Consider the following 22,257-nt stretch of genomic DNA (forward strand, 5'->3'; position numbering starts at 1 on the left):
TAAACAAGTTATTTATAATTTACTTGTATTTTAATTGCCAAATACAAAAAATTAAATTTTTATTCAATTCTAAATCAATTTTAATGATTTCAAAAATAATCATCACAACACAGTTCTACAATTTATAAGTCACTAATTTTAAAAATCATCACAATCTGTTAAAATGACAAAATATTAAACATTTGAAAGTTTATAAAATCTGGATTTAGTTTACATAACATGTCTATTTTAGATGTCATATCTACTAAACCTTCACACTGAACTAATACTATAAATATATATGTAATTGTGAAATAATTATGCATAATGGCTACATAACATTGACATTGAAATTCCCCGACGCATCTATGGTTAAAAAATAGTCGTATTTCACATAATATATTGAATATTTTAAATATCAGTGGACATCAACATATTCATATGTCGAATATAAATATATGTTATATGTAAACTATACTAAACATAATAGTACCTATTGTTTTAAATGTTTACATAACATTTCTAAGAGTTAAGTTAGTGATGACGAATTTTTGTTACAATAATAAACTTTAGACTTTAAACTTCGTGTTCCAAAATGCTAAAATTATATACTAGTATTTTTATATAAACATGGGTTACACTTGAAAATAGACTATCCGATGCCAGTTTACCTTTTTTTATATAACTTAGAATGTCAAACAAGCTGACGGCCCACCTGATGGAAAGTGGTAACCGTCGCCTATAGATATGAGTAGTACCTACAAGTATCTCAAACCGTGAAGGTCCTAAGACTAAACTACAAAGTTCTAAAGCAAGACCGGGGAAACACAAAAGTATATGTAATAATAAGTATGACATATTGTGACCTGACTCCAAATGCTTCCTATCAGGTCGACTTCCCCGTAGTCCCCCTGGGTACCATCGTGCTGAATTCTCGGTTTATTCATCACGATGAACTAACTGATCTGTCCTTTCATTCTCACCTATCATTCCTCACTGATGCCCCGCCAGCGTATACTGTTAGCACAGGCAGGGTTATCTTTCCATTATCATCCATTAAAAATATCCCATATGCAAATGTAAGATACCTACTTTTGAAATCAAATCCGCTAGTAATTTTATTGAATTGCAATACTAGTAACATATTGGTTTCTTTTGCATTTTCTTTAAAGGAACAAAAAGGAAAGGAAGGAAAGGAATTTGTAATTAATTTATTCGGTACCCGTTACACTAATTAGACATGATACTGCGATACCAATTCTAACCCAAATTCTAATTGTCTTTTTTAAAGATAACAGTATGAAATCTAAGAGCATCTAAACAAAATTTATGTTATTTATATTCCTCCAATAATCTGACAATTATTATTAGACAAAATTAAAGGTTTTGTTTTACAAAACATTACTTCAATGACAACAAATATAATATTGGACTAATAAGGGAGAAACCCTACTGATTTAAAAAAAAAATCACCTAAATCAATCCCTTAGGTTATAATTGGCATGAATATTGCATAACATACCAACATACAAAAATATATTATTGTATTAGGATTAAATTCTCCTCCTTTTAATAGAAAAACCAGTTAATTTATATCAAAATTTATTTACATTCCGATTTCGTAAAAAAAAACTTAACAAAATATTGACATACATAAACGTAAAAAATATGGCAGTGTGCATCTGTTATAATAATAACAAGCAACAATATGCGGCGGATGCATCGACGCACATACTTGGCATTAGTACTTATATCTATCAGCCTTAGCCAATAGACTATTTGGCATAATCCATTATTCAAGACTGTAATTTCGAATAATCGATTATGTCATAAACAATAGATGTCGCTTTTTACTTTCTTGCAGGTTTCGGGATGGAGGCCCCTTCGGCGTGGAAGCCGGTTTCATCAGCGTAGTAGTTCACAGTCTCGGGTTTTCCTTCAGGGTCCGTGTAGGTGTAGGATCCACGCACTATGACAACATCACGCGGCTTATTCTCCTCATCAAGAACTTGTTTCACCTCGCCGTTCTCGTTACGAGTAATGCCATCTTCGGTTTCAAAACTGAAAACAATTGGAGAATTTTATTAATTTATCAAACTTAGATGGGGCAGTAGGTATATTAACATTATCATAGTGAATCACACTTGACGTGCCTACAATTTCTCGAACACAGATATATTGAAAAAACATTAGAATAAATTAATTTTGATTCCTAGTTTTTACTCCAAATTTTAGTAAGCTGGCATAGAAAAATTAAAAATATCTAGAAATGAAATATTAATTTCATTCCATATTTTCTAAGAAGTCACTGACAAGTCTAGTATGTATTATATAAAAAAAACTGTCCACTAAGAATAGAATAGAATGTAATAGAATGGAACCACATCTCTAGTAAATTAATTCGACATACTACATTAATACATACCTGAATACATATCCTCCTTGAGGCTCCTGGTTGAAGTCGCTGCGTAGGATCTTTGGTGGCTCTGGGGGGGCTGCGACAGCTACTGCCACCAGGGCGAACACAACTACGATCTGCAATTATTTCACAATTATTTAATGACAGTAAACATATAAACTTTTGAATGTTAGCACTTTGATATGTAAACACTTGTTTAATTTAGCCTTAATTACAAACACATTTTCACTTATTAAATCTAAATATGGAATAAAAGGATCTACAATAAATATTTGCAAATATCTATATTAAAAACAGAGACGTACGAGTTTCATTTTATTTTTTGGTTTGGTTTCTTGGCTACCTGATGAGCAACTGATGGTTACTCGCTCAAGTCAAAATCTTTTATACATTTCTCCGGCATCTAACGTAATGTCAAGCGAGAACAAACATACGATGTCGATATACCGGCTCGTCGGATTCGGTCATCGATGATCACAAGCGTATGCTTGTGCGTTATGTGCCTACACGTATATTACGGATATTCCTAGTCGTATGGTTACATGTGTGCGTATACGCAACCGTTCTGAAGGTTCTACTCACAATAATTTACTTAATAATTTGTCACAAAATTATAATACGGTAGGTATTAGGTCAAGGGTAAAGGCCCATCTTACATAAGTAATTATATACATATACATACAAATATAAAAGTGCGTGTATGTATGTATATTTATTTATTTTTAACAAATTTAATTTAAAAACATGTATAAAATTTTAATAGGGACTATTGGCATAATGTGATAAGTACATAATAAATACAGTAAGTCTATTTCTTTAAACTTTTAATGGAAAAATACATACAGTAAAACGGACTCAATATTCCGCAATCCTATAGTTGTGTATATAAAATCATGGCTAATATTATCAAATAGTACCCAAAAGCTCTCAAGATTTCTGGTAAATTCACAGGTTTTACGGAATGATCCTGACATTTCCATGGATTTGTGCGCATTGGTAGGCAACGGCAACGCATTTTAGCATTACGTAGTTTTCTCCGTCAGAATTCTTTGGCATCACCACTAGCAATATATGATATGATACCTATTTACCGTTGCTAAAAATATACCTTATCAAGTCTACCTCCACGCCATCCCCCCTGAAAATCAATGTGATTTATTCTTGATGAATTCGTTACTATGTACCTACTGAACTGACTTCGTGCACATGATTCGTCGCTGGTACTTCGCCAGCGTATACCGATAGCTCAGGTAGAGTTACTTTTTTATTTCCATCTTATAAAAAACCACACCATCCTCATCATAAAGGGCTATCAGTGATGTCTAATATTGTGCAAGTATTTATTTAACAGACTTGCTTGGCCTGTTTATAATTTGCACATTCGTTAAGACAAACTTAATATGCTAAAATATCGTTACTATGGACATATAATTCCTTAATTAATAAATTATTATTATAAAATATTTAAAATATTTAATTTATTTGAAATATAATAATTATTATTATAAAATACCTTAGATATATGGGAAATTCTAATCCAATTGATTTTAATTATTGTCTGTTTGTTTGTCATCAAACTTCGGTACGGCTTTATTTACTTAGATAACAAATTAAAGAACATACGTTAATGTTTTATTTAGTCTTATTGTCCAAATTAAAAACTATATTATTTTATATAAATTACCTTAAACTGAACTAAAACGTTGGGATCGTGTGAAGCCACAGGCAATACCTAGTAGCTTACTTACCTACTTTAACAGACACGGAAGGGCATAAAGACAGACAAGATATAGCATGGATGCATTAATTGGTTAACAGCTCTGGCTGCCCTCCAACATGTTATCTTTATAAGGTATTAATGCCCAAAGATTTAACCTATCTTCATCGATAAATATTTAAAGGTTTTTTACTTATATCCATATTTTTATAAAGAATATTAAATTATAATTTTAAATTTCTCTTCTTTTTTCCTCGAATCGATCTCGAGTCACCAGTAGTCAAATATATTGTCGCTTATGCAGTCATTAATTAATATAAAAATAATAAAATAACTTCTTCTTACACAGATCTCAAATAACCGGCATATCTGACTCCTCTTTCTTGCATATCATCTTTCACACAGTTCATCCACCTTTTCTTCGATCTTCCAGGGGTATGATCAAAGAAAAGGGAGATGAACTGTATGGAAGGAGAGCCTTTACGTCCATCCACTTTCATATTTAACACCTTTAGAACATAATTTCATTCCACCGTCCACTGTGAAGTTACTTGTTTACGTGTGAAGGTTATCTGGTTCATTTTCAGTGTGAAGGTTATCTAGTTTGATTTTGTCACTAAAAAGAATTATCTTTCTCCTTTACGTTTTAATCTTACACTAATTCTATTTTTATGTTGTTGTAGTTCATCTGATGCTTTAACTCATCTGTTTTATTTGCTAAACATTCTATATCATCGACATAAACAGCTTCAGCGATCTGGTCAATATTTTGACCATTTTATGACATTTTATACTTACCTATTATTATTTATGCGTTTGGTAGTTTTAACTTACTACAATTTTAGTAAACAATCTGAAAATATTTTTCCTATCTACCCGAATAATATAAGTTTGAAATAAAAATCTTCATAACCGCAGCTATACGCCATTATGTATCTAAAATATATACGTATTGTACCTAATTATAAAAATTTAGATTTGAAGCACGTATTTAGGAATTCCCCTACTTATTATTTTGCAGTTAATTTTTTTATAAGTCTTTTAAAATATTTCGTGAAACGTTTGCTATTCTCATTTTTTTATTCATGTAATGCATACGATAAACTTTGAACTTTCAATATTTACCTGGCACTATATACCATCTACAAGTTATAAAAGGTCATTTTTTTGTTAAATTTGTCATTAATACTGCAAAATGCCAGGACTTCTTCATAAATCATTCCTCACTTCATCAGAGAGTAGGTACATAGAAATATTGGTTTTACGAAACAAAGTACTAGTACACAGATATAGATTTTTTATTATTCAATAAAGCACCACCTATCCTTATATTATACTGAAATTAAGTAATCCAAAGCTAACTGACCTCTGATATTTATTGAGACCCACATTCAATTACCTTCACATTTTTACACACTCAACATATTCATCAAATACGCACACATACGCACACAAATTTGTCAATACCCTATTGGTTGGTAATCTTCCATATAACTCGATTAAATACATATTAAATAATTAATCAAAATGTATTAAATTTAATAACGATTAATACACAGCATACATACCTACTTAGACACTTACTGTTACCAACTTTACACAAACAAATGAAGTATCATGAAACATTAGCAAAACATAATTTTAATGATTACTAAGATTTAAAAAATAATTTGTATCGTCATTAAGTACCTATCTTTACCTATAGATAAACCTTCTGCACATGTGTATTCTATTGTGTCTAATAATATTAATATTTTTAATTACTTAAATCAACGAATAGTCCATGACTAAATTATTTTATTTACTTGAATTTACTCTGTTTAGGCAACCCTAGGTTGCGGCTAATTGAGAACAAGCCACCCAGGTGCATTTTATCTATTTTTTTGTTAATTGGTAAAAATTAAAAAGTAACCCCGCTTGCGCTATCGGTTTATACTAACGGGCACTAGTGAGGAATGACAGGTGAAGATAAAGCAAGTCAGTTAGTCTATCATGACGAATTTAACAATTAGTAACAATGGTCTCAATGGGGAATCGTGTGGAGGTCGACCTGATAGGGTATATTGCTAGCAATGGGATAGTTTAATCCTATTACTAACAATCTCCTTCTTCCCCCCACCTCAGTAGATGCTATATAGATAGTGGATATAGTAAACTGTTAGTACCTACAGTTAAATAAATTTGATATAAGATATAATTATTTTTATTACTGTGAACAACGGTAAACGTCCCTAATCTGTACAAAAGTAGGTCATGGAAATACATGGAATAAAACTTTACGTACCTGCGTACCGTATTTATCCTGATCGATTGCCTAATCTGCACTTGAATACATAGTACTTATCCAAGTGCCTAATAGTCTATTCTAAATAAATTACAATAATTTTATAGCTTTGACGACCTTGTTTGTGTACATCCAAATGAACAGACAACGTTGACTATATAGAACTGTTTTATTATTTCTTTTACAAATTATTGTTTATATTTATATATATTTAATATAAACACCCACGTATATAATAAAATCAAAGCTACAAAGACTGAACTATTTATGCAATAAATATTTTTTCCTAATCTATACATAGACATAGAATCCAAATATTATTTTAAGAGTGTCGTACCTAATCTGTGTGACTTTGTTTCTCCGTCACAACGCTGTAACTTAGAAATGATTAACGCTATCGATTTAAAATTTGGAATATTCTTAACCTTATTTCAAAAGAAATAATTGAAAAAATATTATTATTGTCTTGCTAGTAGTCTATCCCTCGCAAAAAATAAAAATATTTTTAATGAACAAAAGAGTACTCTTTCAAATAATACTATTATATATAAGATCTTTATTGGCGCTTCTAAATGTGATTTTTAGAAAGGTTATTTTTTTATAAAACATCTTAACCTACAGATACTTTATAAGCCTAGATACGAAAATAGTTTTTGATAATACTGAATCAAAAACGTGACCCAAAAAATATTTTTAATAAATTTAGAAAGGAAAATATTCTTTCTTGTTTCTATCGATGTTAGTTTTTTTTTTTATATTACATGACATCTTCATCAATTGTGAATCAAACATGTGTCCTCAGTCGTGGGCGCGGTTGCGTGATTACCGCATTCCGTGTCTCAAAACACTAAAACCAGACCTGTTATCCAAAGAAGCTCAACACATAATGATAGACTAACGTATATTCTGATTTATGATTGCATTGAAAAATCACCTAGCAAATTTGAATACCTATCACTTATATAAAAGAAACTTGACATAAAGCTGCCAGAGTCAGATTAAGCACGAAAATGCGCACATATACTCGTATCACCGTATAGGTAGGTAATTAATTAATGCAATTTACATCTCTTAAATACAAAACAAGACTAGTTAATTCAAAAACACGAAAAGGTCAGCAAGTACAAATAAAATCAATATTATACATAATATAGGCATTCGTGTGCCTAATACGCCGATTGCGTATTAATCCATATACATAGTTAAAATATAAAAATAATGTAGAAATTCAAACGACATTAAAATATCGCCTCTTAAACTCTGGAAATTGTTTCAAATAAGAAAAAATAAACTACCTATGTCTAGAAGCGTCTTACGTTTCTATGCCGCCGTATCGCAATAAAAGTGATGTGCCTTTTCGATGACCTTTCAGGTCCGGTCCATAGTGAAAATATAGAATTCAAGGTTACTTTTTTTATAATAAATACAAGTAGGTACATATGTAATATAAGCGACAATTAATATAATTGATATTAATAATGTCCATAACTATGTTCACTTTCTTAAATATATTTATCATATAACTTATATTTGTCATAATTCACAGAACTTGAAAAGTTAGTTATTCTAATAAATTATGAACGCATATATTTACTTACACTTACCTAGGTGCTTTTTGCCTCTTATATAAGGTGTAAATTTTATTATGTTTGTAGTCTTTTAGAAAAGTATGTAAGTATAGGTAAGATTACATTAGATAACGTTTCACGTTACCATGACGATGTTTTAATTAAAAAAAAAAATTATACGTAAAAATGATTTCTTTTTTGGTAGTCCCGTTTTAATGTACATTTTAATTTCTGACCCGCGACGTAATTGACATAATCAAAATATTACGTACATATTGATTTACTGGGATAAAAAAGCCCACGTCATTCTTTGTTCCAAATATTACATTTGTGTCAATTTCGTTACGATCAATAGAATAGTTGAGTCGCGAAAAGCTGACAAACAAAATACAAATTCTCATGTACAAAAACACGATTTTATAAAATTAAGATGTAAACTAAATTATACCTTATTATAAATAAAATCAGAAAAAAATATTTTTAACAATCTCAAACAAACTGCAGTTGGTTAATGGACGTATGTAGTACAGCCGGAACCGTATTTTGTTGCAATGGACTTTTTAAATAGGTTGAAATATGTTCATAATGTAATTTAAAATAAAATTATATCATAACGTTCTTAAAAGAAAAATAAATATATGGAAAGTAATGTAAACACAAACAATAAAAATATAGTATATATATGTAATATTCCTGACACAGATCTTTAATACGCGCCCATTTCACCTGAACCGAACGATAGGTTTCTAAAACGAAAAGGTAGGTATCGCACCTTACTACGTGCGGTTCACCGTTCTATTATATGGAATTGACGCCTTCAGACTACCTGATTTGATAATTAAATTGATGTTTACTCAAGCTTAATTAGACTAATAATAGGTTCTTATATATGAAATTAGCGTTTTGTCGTACTGACCACTTTGATCTAAAATATCTCTTCTGTTCTTTCATTAAGAATTCAAAATTCAAATTTATAAATTAATTTATCTTGTACTCATTCTTTATTTTTTTCCTTGGCGTCGCTTATTACCGCACAATGGAAAACATGAAATATCGGTATATTTACGAGAACGAGTTCTACGGTAGCACCAGTGCTGCAGAAACAGCTCGAAGGATCAATCAATCAATCAATGATGTGTACGGCGCTGGTGTCATAAAAGAAAGCACGGTACGTTTTTGGTTTCAACGTTTTCGTTCTGTAAATTTCGTGTGGAATTCTTGTTTGTTCAAAGTGAAATATGAAGAATTAAAGGCTATTGTGGAAGCGGATCCATCACAAAGCACTTCAGAGATAGCTGCAAGCTTCAGGGTAAGTCATAAAACTGTATTAATTCACTTGAAGCAAATCGAGAAAGTAAAAAAACTTGAACGATGGGTACCTCATGAATTGAGTGAATCGAACTTACAAACACGCGTCGACTGCTGTGTTACTTTGCTCAACCGACACAATAATGAATTTATCGGATCGAATCATTACTTGTGATGAAAAGTTGATACTGTACGATAATCGGAAACGCTCGTCCCAATGGCTGAACTCTGGAGTCCCAAACAAATTTTACCCTAAACGAAAATTGACTCAGAAAAGGTTATTTGTGTTTGGTGGATTAGCGCCGGTGTCGTTTACTACAGCTTTCTAAAATCTGGCCAAACGATTACGGCAGATATCTATTGTCAGCAACTGCAAACCATGAAGGAAGAACTAAAAACTGCTAAACAACCGAGATTGGTCAATTACTCTAGGCCACTGCTGCTTCACGACATCGCAAGACCACACGCTGCACAACAAACAACCACTAAGTTAGATGAGCTACAATGGGAATGTCTGCAACATCCACCATACTCCCCGAACCTTACTCCAACAGATTACCATTTTTTCCAAAATTTGGACAACTTCTAACAAAGAAAAAATTCAACTCCAATGCAGTAGTCCAAACTGCCTTCAAAGAGTTTATTAATTCTCGCCCCCATGGTTTTTTAGTAAAGGGCTCAATGAACTACCTATGAGATGAGAAAAGTGCATAGATAATAACGGTGCATACTTTGATTAATTAAATATATTTTACAAAAATAAATGACTTTATATTCCTCCCATAGAAAACGCCAATTTCATATGAAAGGACCTAATAATATTATTTCAATTTACCTATACCTTTTACCTTAATAGGTATTAAGAGTTTCAATTTGTAAAGTTCAGGACTACTTTTTTTTCTTATTACAAATAACCCTACTTGCCTTTATATAGGGGGAAAGGATTGGTGGTAATGGGGTCTAAATAACCCCTTTTTTTTAGGGTTATACCTAATGGAATGGTCACCACCCGCCTATCGGTACCTACACTGGCGAGGTACCAGTAAAGGATGATAGGTGAGGATGAAACAAGTCAGTTAGCCCATCGTGACGAATTCCACTAGAATTAACCACGATGGTTTTCAGGGGGAACCGCGTGAAGGTTTCAGTTTTATGGTTGGTAATGGAATGTTAACCCTGCCTGCGCTAACGGTATATACTGGCGAGGTACCAGTGAAGGATGATAGATGAGGATGAAAATGCAGGTCAGTTAGTCCATCGTGATGAATAAACCTGGAATTCAGCACGATGGTTTCCAGGGGGGGACCACGTGAAGGCCGACCTGAGTACATTGCTAGCAATGCAACAAGTAGTTTGCGTTACTAACAATCCCTTCCCCCTCCACCGCGTGAAGGTTTTTTGATGGGTGAAAATGGAATGGTAACCCCGCCTGTGCTAACGGTATACGCTGGCGGGGCACCAGTGAAGGGTGATCGATGAGAATGAAAACAGGCCAGTTAGCCCATCATGATGAATTCAACAGGAATTAACCATGATAGTTTCCAGAGGAAACCACGAGGAGGTCGACCTGGTTGGGTATATTGCTAGCAATGAAATTTTTAGTCCCCATTACTAACAATCCCTTTCCCCCCGACCGCGTAGAGGTCGACCTGATAGGGTGTATTGCTAGCATTACTAACAATCCCTTTCCCCCCAACACCCCCTTGTTACTCTATCAGGCCAACTTTCACGCGGTTCTCCCTAGAAACTGTCGTGGTTAATGTTGAATTTAACACGATGGGCCAATTGACCTGCACTCATCCTCGCCTATCATACCTCAATGGTGGCCCACCAGCGTAAACCGTTAACGGGGGCGGGGTTACCATTCCACTATCATCAATTAAAAAAAACTTCTGAAACTGTCGTTGCTTCCTATTTAAAATGTGAAAGTTTGTTATTAAATTTTAATGTCTTAACGTGATAACCAATCGCTATTTTTTTTTACAACACAGGGGGAAAACGAGCATACGGCTCACCTGATGGTAAGTGACTACCGCCGCCCATGATCACCCACAACACCAACGGAATTGTAGATGTGCTGTCGGCATTTTAAAAAGGAATATGCGCTTTTCTTGAAGGTTATGATGTCGTATCGGTTCGGAAATACTGCTACTGGAAGTTGATTCCAAAGAGTGGTTGGTATTGGTATTTGGTATACATGTACTATATGGTAAAGAGGACATCGGCTACTTTTAATTCCGGTCAATGAACAAATCCCGATGATGAGAACGAAGTCGCGGGTAAAAGTTAGTATTTTATATATATAGGACGGCCCCATATATATATTAATTATTTTTGATCAAACATCCTTCGCAGCCACATCAAAAGCAAATGGATACTAAATATAAATTGAATCATAGTTTATCAGTCCAACTTTTTAGTCTTTTTAGTTTTAATTATTGCAGACATAAATAAGAAAAAAAAAGAGAACAAAAACAATATTTAAGTGTAATAAAGTTCCTAATATGTTATTCAAAACAAAAAGTCAACAAAATGTATTGGTATTTAAAATTGGCAACAACAGGTCAAGTGTTTGTAGATACACTATTAAAAACCGGATAAGTGCAAAGGTAAATATTAGCTCAATATCACATAAATCTATATTCAAAGAAATTAGACACCTAGCTTAATTTTTCAAACTCCATCCAATTATATATACTAATACAATTACTTTTTTTTAATTATGCGTGCTTATCTAGATAAATATCATTCTTTTTTTTATTAGTAAATTCCCATATATAAACTTGACAAGTTATTTTTCGTGCAATTATATGAGTAAAAACTTAATAATTACATGAATTTGAGCTGAATAAAGATGATTTAAACATTTAAATAATGACAATCAAAGTAATACTACACCTACGTACTGCCTACCTACCAACTACTACAAGGAGAAAAAAGTTTGTTAGTGATGGGTGACCCTCACTGTTAATATCCTGTCAACTAGATGTCTACGCAATATTTCTTGGAACCTGTAATGATTAATTCCTAATGTATTCACCACAATAGACTATGAGACAAGACTTCAAATTTGTCATTCACAGCTTGGATGCCGAACGGTTAACACTAGGCTCAAAACAGCGATCTAATAATTTGCCTGAAGTTGCCTCGTTTAGAGCTAAAACACATGTCGCAAAACTTGTGTAAACAAAATAGCAGTCATAGATTGATGGCTTATATAGAAGGTTGTGGAAATTCTGGTAGTAATAGTGATCAATCTTGGAATCTTGACAGTCACAGACATACTAATGATAGCGAAATTAAATAATTCTAATCAAATAACTAATGACTAAAGTTCATGCTTAACTATTATCCTTCACTGATGGCCAGCGTAAACCGATAGCGCAGATGGGTTTTACATTCCATTTTCATACTTACTTATATAACCTTGTTATTTAATCCTTTTTATATTATACTTACATTTTTTTATTTACAAAAACAACTGGATTAATTACACTTAGTATGAAATTATATTGATAAATATTGATTGTCGGCTATTGTTTTCTAATAAACTATTTAACTAGAATTTGTTCGTTCTGGATCTATAAAAAAGAGTGATTTTTTTTTAAAGTATATCCAGTTACTAAGAAAAATAAAGAAAACAAAGCCTATGTTTACAATGCATACATTTCAATGTATATTTCCTTATAACCATATGTGAACATTGAAATTATACAAATAGGACAGATAAGGAAAATTTGAAACAAACCAATTATTTACTGAAAACTTTTAATATTTGGTACACGAAATAAATTAATCGCCTTAATATTACCACGTCAGACGCATAACATGATCAGTTTTTCGTTTAGATGATTTTATAAAACCAAGAAACTGTAGCTCTGCCACAGCACGGGTGAATCTTATACTGAAACAAACAAAAAGAATTAGATATTACTTCACATACATAAAAGTTTGTTACGAGAATTTAGTTGTTAACTTCCATTCAAAACTGCTCTTATTTTTTTTTAAACATAAAAAGCCAGTAAAGTGCATATTGAACTCACACGAAGAGGGTTCCGTACATAGATTATTGCATTTCTAATAAGAATTAGAAACCCCACAGTTATTATTACTGATACTGCAATTCGTAATATTTTGGACCATAATTTTAAAAACTGGACCGCATAACTAAGTTTTTGAAGATTTTCTAATATTTTCTCAAAATGATACTAGTTAGAAATACTTTTTATTTTGCTATAATATTTACATATACCTTTATAAACTGTAATTAATTCAGATTTTCGCTTCAAGCTTTTCGGACACAAACAATATAATACCTTCGGAAATAAGCGATTTTTGTTTATTATCGATTGTAAGTCAAAAATTAAGCAGAATAAAAATATAATCTTAATATGTTCAAATGAAACTCTTTTATATTATATAGGGTATCATATAATTTTAACAAAGAAAATTCCCATTATTTATATGGCAATATGTGTGGACCAACTACATGTAAAACTATTCCAAATTGATAGCGTTAATACTTTCTATAATAATCTGATAAAAGAATAACAAAGTTACACAATAAGGATTCCTTTGTTCCATTTTTAAAGCAGAACCTAAAAAGACTACTTCTAAAAACACAAAACGAGCTGATAGTCCACATGATGGAAAGTTGTTATAATCTTATCTGTCATCATCTATGAAACCAATAATAATATATAACCATTACACTTACTTTGGCTATTTTACACATCAGACCAGAACATAATATTCATTCACAATATTATTATATTTACTTATATGTGAGTTAAAGCAAAAATAGACGAGTAAATAAAACCCAAGCAAGTCATACAGAACTCTATCTACTAGTAGGATTCATTATTATGTAATATTGATCAAAAATATCATCGCTTCTTTGTTAATCTCACTTTATTTAGAGTTAAGGAAAACCCAAATGCGCTATAGATTCTGCAACTGAAATGCACGGAAAATAAACACACTTGGTCTTTATATACTAAATACATAACATCGTAATCCTCAAGAAGGACAACGCTTGACAGAATTTTCACTAATAGTACATCTACTATGAGCGCGACAGCAAATTCTGTGTTATTCACAAGACTGCTCATAGTTTGACCTGCTCATACGGCCCTTATTTAGCATTAAAGAAACCATCAGTTTGCTTGCCTTCCCAAATCATATAACAAAATATTATTGTAATCTGAGCTTACTGAATATTCGTATCCTGTTGTCGCTGGTCATCGTCATCCTCGGGACGCAACACTGCAGCGAACGCTTGCAGCCAATCGAATAAATTTATATGCTTGCCGCACTCTCGATGCAACTTGTACGCTAAGCAAACGTCCGGTAATGTATCCACTACGCTCTCCGAAGACGCCAGAAGACAACAAGAACACTAAAAAGTTTATCAAAATAAGAATTTCGTAATTATTTAAAACTAAAACTACTCAACAAGAAATTTGAGATAGGTATGTCCAAAGAATTCCAAAAAAAATCCAGAAAACTATACATAGTCATCTGCCAAATAATTGCATCACGGTGTTTCATTTGTAGGATGAGATATGGCATTATAAAATTTATACATGTATAAAATTTATTTAAAAAGAATATGAGCTGAGTTTCTTGTCAGTTCTTCTCATCTTGAAATCATTCCGAACTGACGGTAGATTTGACTTATCATAAGAGTCTGTAATAGACCTACATAAATAAAGATATTTTGAATTTGAATTAAAATTACTGCTTTTTGCAATCTTCTAGTGAAGGGAAACATCTTAATACTTGAGAACCGCATGAAGTCGTAGCAATATGATCATCATCATCATTTCAGCCATTATCCATCCACTGCTGGACATATGCCTCCCCCATAGACTGCTACAAGTGACGGTCCTGAGTCATCTGTATCCACTGACTCTGCAAATGCATTTGAGGTCGTCACTCCATCTAGTGGGGGGTCGTCCCACACTGCATTTGCCCGTACGAGGTCACCACTCAATAACCTTTCTACCCCATCGGTTTCCCATCGTCGCGATATATTCGGCGATATCTATAGTCATATCATGTCTATAGGTCTGTACCTTGACACCATGAGGCACTTACTATCAAGTGAACTGAACTTGTTTCCCAAAACGTAAAAAACATGATGTTATAATATATTATAATTATATATTATTCTTTTAATGCTTGATTATATAACATACCTGAAGATAATGGATTGGGTTGCTCAGAGCCGTGTGTAAAGCACCCCGTGGGGATCCTACTATATGCTTTTTTACGCTCGCAACATCGCTAAAGAAAAATATCTCATGGAATATTTGTGTGTGCGGCGGTTGCAACCCCTTATTAAACATTTCCTCTAAGTAACTCACGAACCTCGAACGCACCATTTCAAATTCCGATTGTATTTTGTCCACTCTTGTAGCTTTAAGTAGTTTCTAAAATTATTATAAAATTTAAAATACAATATATGTATAGTCGCAGAAAAATAAAAGCATTTCCATACAATTATTTAGGTTTTGATCTTCCTATTATATCGCAATACAATCGTACGATATCGTAGCGTGCTACAGTATATTATTAAAGCGCCTATAAATTTACATAGAAATGTACTGAAGGTGACTTACCTCTTTTAATTTGTATCTGTTTCCAGGAATATTTTCTGAATTATCATCACCTTTTTCAATGTTGTCAGTTAAAATACAAGTTTCTGTATTGGCATTTTCAATTTGTCGGGAAAACATTAAAAGATGAACTCGAATAGTTTTAACGAATTTCTCCCCAATATCATTGCTTAATTGAATATTATTTAAATTATTTTTAGTTGGTGTAGACCGAAGAGGTTTCACTGGCGAGACCACTTGTAAAGCAGCGTTTATTATTTTCAATGCTTGTTTTATGTTTTCAACCAACTTCATTTGCGATTGGAAATTTAATAATTGCATACACTCTTTGAAACCTTGTGTACCAGTTACACATTCCACTGCACATTTTGTGTAAATTTCGCGAACCTGTAAGAATAATATATACAATCTTTCTAGTAATAATTTGTAACTTTATACATTCGTGATCCATGTTATTAAAATTAGAGTAAAAGATTTCTTACCGATTTTCCTAAAACATTTTTCGGAAGATCAGTGACCAATACCGATAATAATCTGACACAAACATAAAATGTGTACATATAGTCATGCAATTTATTAATCTCAGTACAAAGTACTTCTCTGAAGAAATCGTCATCTTCAAACAGATTGATTCTTGTTTGGCAATCCAGTTGCGCTTCCAAAAATGGCCTGAAAGACAATAGTTGCCTAATACTTTCAAGATCATCTGTACTTAAATTTCTGACTGTTTCCTCAATATTTTCTCTTTCGCAGCAAAGTGCTTTCATATTGTCTCCATAATAATGATCCATCATACAGTACTGAAAACATTTTTACCTTTAGTCATCTGAGTAATTTAAAATAATAATTTATATATTGTAAAAATAGATGTTTATATATGTATTATGTTAATTTCAAAGTGGCTTGTTAAATGACTGTGATGTCGAACCGTCGCCTATAGACATGAGCAGTACCATGGACATAACAGAGTATACTGTTTCGCCCATGATACCCCCCATGCATTGCCATTCCTGAGGACTCAGGTGTTATTCCTCCGTACCCTGTAAATTTTCGCCATATCCCACCCTTCAAACCGAAACACAGCCATGAAAACACAACTGCTTTACGGTAGAAACACGAATGGGACAGAGGTATCCAAGCAATCGACTTTTGTACAAAGTCTCCCTCTGGTATGAAGTATGTAACATAATAATTAAAATACCATCCAAAAAACAAATATACACTTTAAAAATTAGAGAAAGCAAGTATTGCTATGCAAATTCATAATACCCTATCTTAGATAACAGATATCAGTGCTTTCATTATAAATAATACTTTACCTTGATACTTTGAACAAGTCCTGTTACTGAAAAATCATAAAATAAGAATACATCGGTCAACAACTCAAATGCTTTCCCTGATAAATGAAAAGGACTTGTATGAGTTAAAAATATGTCTTCAAGCACCTGAAATTAGATTGCACGTATTAAAAACATTTCTATTTAATGTTAAGATATAATAATAAAACATAATTATATTCAATTCTCCTTACTTGATTCATATAAACAGGTGATGAGTGTGAATGAAATACTTTTATCAAGAGCTTGGATGATACGTGATACGGAAGTGACTTATGTAGCGCCGACACTGCTGTTGCCACACCAAACACAAATACTATTGGCAGTGCAGGTACATATGAACTGAAATCAAACAAAATATAATACAATATAATTTTTTTTTTCAAGATTCTTTTATTGTCTCATATTTCCATTTATCTAGCTAGAGAGGAAAGGTATGGGAGAAGAGGATGGGGAGAAGATGGGCACTCCCCCCTCCCCCCACCCCAAATAAGTTATTCCCCAACCTCTTTGAAGTTTGTTGATTGTTAGTCTCATTAGATGTTCTTGAAGTTTTTTTATGCAACTTAGAATGTCAAACAAGCCGACAGTCCACCTGATGGAAAGTGGAATCTGTCGCCTATACATATGAGCAGTACCATGAACATAACAGAGTATACTGTTTCGCCCATGATGTACCCTGTAAATTATATGTACTCAAACACGGTAGAAATATGAATGGGACAGAGATGGAGTAGTTGTTTGATCTGATCTATTTTAATATTTTCTAATATTCCGCTAGTGTCATAATCTAGAGAAAACCAATTATGTCAAAATCTGATTAATAATTATAAATGCGAAAATTTGTAAAGATGTACGGATAGATGGGTGGTTAGGTGGACGGGAGGGTGGATGGATGGATGTTTGTTACTTTTTCATGCAAAAACTACTGAATGGATTTAAAAAAGATTTGGTACATGAGTAGGTCATATCCTAACTTAACAGATAGGATATTTTATGTATTGATTAACACAAGTAAAGCAGCGGGAAACGGCTAGTAATAGCGCAAATAGCTAGCTATATACTCCTTATAGTAAAATAAAAATTTTTATTTTTTCCTGATATACTAACAACAAATTATTTCTTTTAAGTTAATGAAGTTACATAATTAAACAAAATACCTTATAATCATTACAAAATCTTGTAATACATTGCAATTAAAACTTTCAAAATCAGGTATTATAATAACTAGAGATCTCTTCATTCTTATGCATTTTTTCTTCTTTGGTGATACAGTTATATACTTAGAATTATACCACTTTAATAATACTTTCAATGTACATTGACTCTTTTTTATTTTCTTTATTTCATTATTATCTTGTGAGTCTTTACTCTCTATATCATCCTGTAATGAATATACATATAATTTAATGTACCTACCCATTAAACAGTTTTATTAATAAAAAAACATTTTATTAAAATTTTAAAGAATTTCTGACAAATATTTTTTGCCATGTGGTCAAAATATAGAAAAGGCCATCCCTTTCTTTCCCATGGGTGTCATAAGTGGGGACTAGTAGAATTTAATAGTCGAAAGATGGGTAGCAGCATTCCTTTTAAAACATCACAAAAAGCTGAACTGTATTGTCATCCCACCTGGTAAATATGGCAACTATTGGCAAAAAAACACTCCATTTAGCCTATGTTCAAAAGTGATATGATGATGATGGTATTTTTATTAGTATTTTAGAAGTTTGTCCTTATTTTACACATATACTTTATGAATATTATTATCAATTAATACAAAAGCCTTAAAAAATTGTCTAAAAATCATAAAGGCTATTTACCAATGCTTCATATCCATGAATCAACTGCCAAACGGTATTTTCTACCAAATGTTTCAAAGTGGGAGCATCTTGTGAATTTACCATTGCTATATGTGATGTCACTTCTTGCCTAAAAAATACAAAAAGTAATAAAAGATAAAAAACAAATATATGAAACATTATTAGTTACACAATGTTAGCTTTCTCATTTCGTCCTCATTTCTGAACAAACAAGTCCAAATAGTAGAGAAAATTTACTCTACTTAATTTGTAGATGAAACTGATTGATGTAAAAGTATTGAAAATATAATAATAAATAGTAATAAATAATTTGTATTTAATTAAAGGATAAATACTTAACCAATTTTAAAAATTCTGTCACACTGTTTAAATGAATATATATATATATATATATATATATATATATATATATATATATATATATATATATATATATATATATATATATATATATATATATATATATAATGAATTCAATTTTTACTTTTCTTGCAGTGGTATGTTTTGTTCACATAGTCACTTTATACAGCATCCTTGCAATGAAGGGGCTATTCAACTGTATTCTTACTTCATTATCAAAGAGAGAATACTCATACAAATTACCTTCATAGGATGCCATAAACCAAGTTGGGTTATGAAAAACCAAGTAATACCAAAAAGCAAACTTAAATACCCCCGATTCAAACAAATTGAAAGGAAAAAAAGGAATGTCCTAAATGAGTCCAATCAAGAATCAAACTCTACACCTATAATATAATGAAAATTATATCATAGATAATGATGATGTCACTGTTTTCTAGAAATTTTAATTCCTATTATGATTCCTATTATTGTATATTAAATCATTTACTAGTGTTTAATCTGAGTTATGTACAATAAAGATTTTACAATACAATACAATGACTGTAGTAACAGAGTTTACCATTAGTAACCATCAGTAATTACATCTATAAAAGTATTCATTACTTATTTCAATAAAAAAAATATATTCTTACCTGATTTTACTAATAAGGGCTGTGAACTGAGACACATGATCAGGTTGATTAACACCAGTAAGGAGAGTAGCACTAGGTATAATACTCCCACATTCATCGGTCTCATTGTTAAAATAAAAAGAATTAATATAATTTACCATGTCATTTAGTAACATACTATAAGTCTTGCAATGTAATTCCTGTAAATAATTGTTTATAATTTTTTTTTTCTAATAAACATATGGGATATGTTAGAAGAGTTTAAATTAATAGTATGTAATAATAAAGGCAGTCTAACACTAGGAGGATATACGTACACATCAGAATATATCCTACAAAGAAAGCTCTTCTAGTCCTCCAATGGATTGCAAGTTGAATAATAAATATAAAAAAAATTATAACAATGGAAAAGAAAATATTTTAAAAAACTTACTGTTAATTTATTTTCTATATATTTCCAATTCCTTTTATATGTCACATACCAAGGTTCTTTTTTGAATATATTATCAAAAAGATTTGGATTACTTTTCTTCTGGGAGTGCTTTTTATTTAAACCCTTAGAGAATAGAAATACACCCTGTAATAATGAAATGCTTAACATCATTTTATGTAGTTATTTAAAAATTATTAGACAACATAAAAATTACATGAGAATTTATTTTAATCATTTTATACAGACAAATTTTAAAACTATGATCATAACTCTATCTACTTAATTTCTATAGAACTTAACTTGAAACCTAATAATACTTGGCAGGAATTTTAACAATCAAGCTCAAAGGAAGGAAATCCTTACTAATATTATAAATATGAGTTTGTTTGTTCTCTTGGAGCCTTAACGTGTTAATCAATTAATATAAAATCTGACATGTGCAAAGTATCTGAAATGGAGTACTTTCTATCTCAATCTCAACTTTTTCTACTCATTTATAAAAGAAGTATTTTTTTGTAAATCATTCAATTCATATAGTTTCAATAACCTGTCACCTACATCACAATCGCACATGCAAAGTAAATATAAAGATATAAAAATATAATTGTTAGTATAAAATTACAAAAAAATCTGCTCCTCTGTATATAAACGGTACAAAAACTTTTTATAGTATTTAATCTATATAAATAAACATAAAAACAATATACTTAACCTCATCTACTTAGAAATGAAAAAAAAAAGAAACAACTACTATTTAAGGAATTATTGATTGCCCACCTTGGAAACTGAAACTGTAGACTCCATGTTATAATAAACTTTCGGGTTAACGAATTAGCATTAAAGTAAGTTTTCAAAGGAGGTTACCAGTACCTGTGAATAAAGATGGAAACTTTAAAACAATTATAATTTTACCAAAACATTAAAAAAAATAGAATTATCAAAAATATTTCAATTACTGACATAATAAAACGAAATTTATTGATAAATAAGTCGATATAAATAACTAAAACGAAATTTATATTTACAAACAGGTAAGAAACATCCCGTAAATTGTAACTACTTGAACTTTTCTTTTAATTATTTGTCGATTATCAAGAACAGAAAAGCAAAAAAGATAATAAAATTCGTATCACAATATAATCACAAAAAACCAAGCGGCAAATAATATAATAACGTGAAGAAATATTTAACAAACAAAAGTAACCGCGAGAAACTTTTAAGTCAAACTGACAGATTACAAAACAGAACAGATGACAGATCATAAATAGGCAATGTGATTTCCACAGATGTATGCCTAAATATGTCTGTGGTGATTTCTTACACGTTACCTTAACAGCAAAACTATCAGCAAACTTAGATCAATCATTACAACAAAAGATCGTCGTGGGTACTATTATCTTTAATCCATAACAGCAAATGTCTTATTCTTGATATTAAAGAGTTACTTTGGCTTTAATTTAACATGTAGGTATCATTTTATGCAAATGAAGATTGACAGCAGATATTAAGAATTTAGAGGGCGAACCTTAATGCTACCTGACAGGGTCTACCAGAGGGAGACTGTACATTAATCATAAAAATGACTACATAAAAATTCTTAAATCTAGGTTTACATAAATAAAAATATTTCTTTCTTTTTTTCCGGAATACATATAATGTAAAATCTAATAAATTTGTGAAATATTTAAGTAAGATGATTAAAATTTGAAAAATGTCTCTTTTTTAGAATGATTAGAGGTAAATAGTAATGGAAGAAAGATAAATAGAGACATAATATGGGACGAATAGATAG

The 22,257-nt window shown here is 31.3% G+C and overlaps 2 protein-coding genes across 5 annotated transcripts; both read right to left on the minus strand.

The window, feature by feature from the left end:
• Nucleotides 1–1,564: 1,564 nt before the first annotated feature.
• LOC113511696 (larval cuticle protein 1-like) lies at nucleotides 1,565–2,854 on the minus strand. Its single transcript, XM_026895392.3, has 3 exons — nucleotides 2,704–2,854; nucleotides 2,405–2,514; nucleotides 1,565–2,040 (listed from the first exon to the last, which is right to left on the minus strand). The coding sequence occupies exons 1-3, from the start codon at nucleotides 2,710–2,712 to the stop codon at nucleotides 1,830–1,832; spliced, it is 330 nt and encodes a 109-aa protein (XP_026751193.1). The 5' UTR covers nucleotides 2,713–2,854; the 3' UTR covers nucleotides 1,565–1,829.
• Nucleotides 2,855–13,026: 10,172 nt separating this feature from the next.
• LOC113511692 (origin recognition complex subunit 3) lies at nucleotides 13,027–21,690 on the minus strand. 4 transcript variants are annotated; one of them, XM_031913684.2, is made up of 13 exons: nucleotides 21,495–21,690; nucleotides 21,243–21,335; nucleotides 20,466–20,609; nucleotides 20,054–20,232; nucleotides 19,059–19,167; nucleotides 18,393–18,616; nucleotides 17,427–17,574; nucleotides 17,215–17,340; nucleotides 16,378–16,695; nucleotides 15,899–16,282; nucleotides 15,476–15,709; nucleotides 14,489–14,673; nucleotides 13,027–13,179 (listed from the first exon to the last, which is right to left on the minus strand). In XM_031913684.2, exons 2-13 carry the CDS (start codon nucleotides 21,267–21,269, stop codon nucleotides 13,083–13,085), a joined length of 2,175 nt encoding a protein of 724 aa, XP_031769544.2. In that variant the 5' UTR covers nucleotides 21,270–21,335; nucleotides 21,495–21,690; the 3' UTR covers nucleotides 13,027–13,082. The 4 variants fall into 4 exon arrangements, with proteins under 4 accessions (XP_031769544.2, XP_026751188.2, XP_026751186.2 ...); XM_026895387.3 differs by having other exon boundaries at nucleotides 21,491–21,690; XM_026895385.3 differs by having other exon boundaries at nucleotides 21,426–21,690.
• Between the last annotated feature and the right edge of the window lie 567 nt (nucleotides 21,691–22,257).

This window comes from Galleria mellonella, unplaced genomic scaffold, assembly GCF_026898425.1.
Source record: "Galleria mellonella isolate WM207_F2 unplaced genomic scaffold, CSIRO_AGI_GalMel_v1 utg117, whole genome shotgun sequence".
Classification (NCBI taxonomy): domain Eukaryota; kingdom Metazoa; phylum Arthropoda; class Insecta; order Lepidoptera; family Pyralidae; genus Galleria; species Galleria mellonella.

What these genes read in the sequence shown, in the direction of transcription:
- LOC113511692 (XM_031913684.2), bottom strand. Translation starts at nt 21,269, where the DNA reads ATGGAGTCTACAGTTTCAGTTTCCAAG. An exon ending in GCCCTTATTAGTAAAATCAG is followed by an intron (nt 19,168 to 20,053) that starts GTAAGAATATAT and finishes TGTATTTTTTAG; the next exon opens with GCAAGAAGTGACATCACATA. An exon ending in AAAATGTTTTAGGAAAATCG is followed by an intron (nt 16,283 to 16,377) that starts GTAAGAAATCTT and finishes TTATTCTTACAG; the next exon opens with GTTCGCGAAATTTACACAAA.
- LOC113511696 (XM_026895392.3), bottom strand. An exon ending in CAAGGAGGATATGTATTCAG is followed by an intron (nt 2,041 to 2,404) that starts GTATGTATTAAT and finishes AATTGTTTTCAG; the next exon opens with TTTTGAAACCGAAGATGGCA.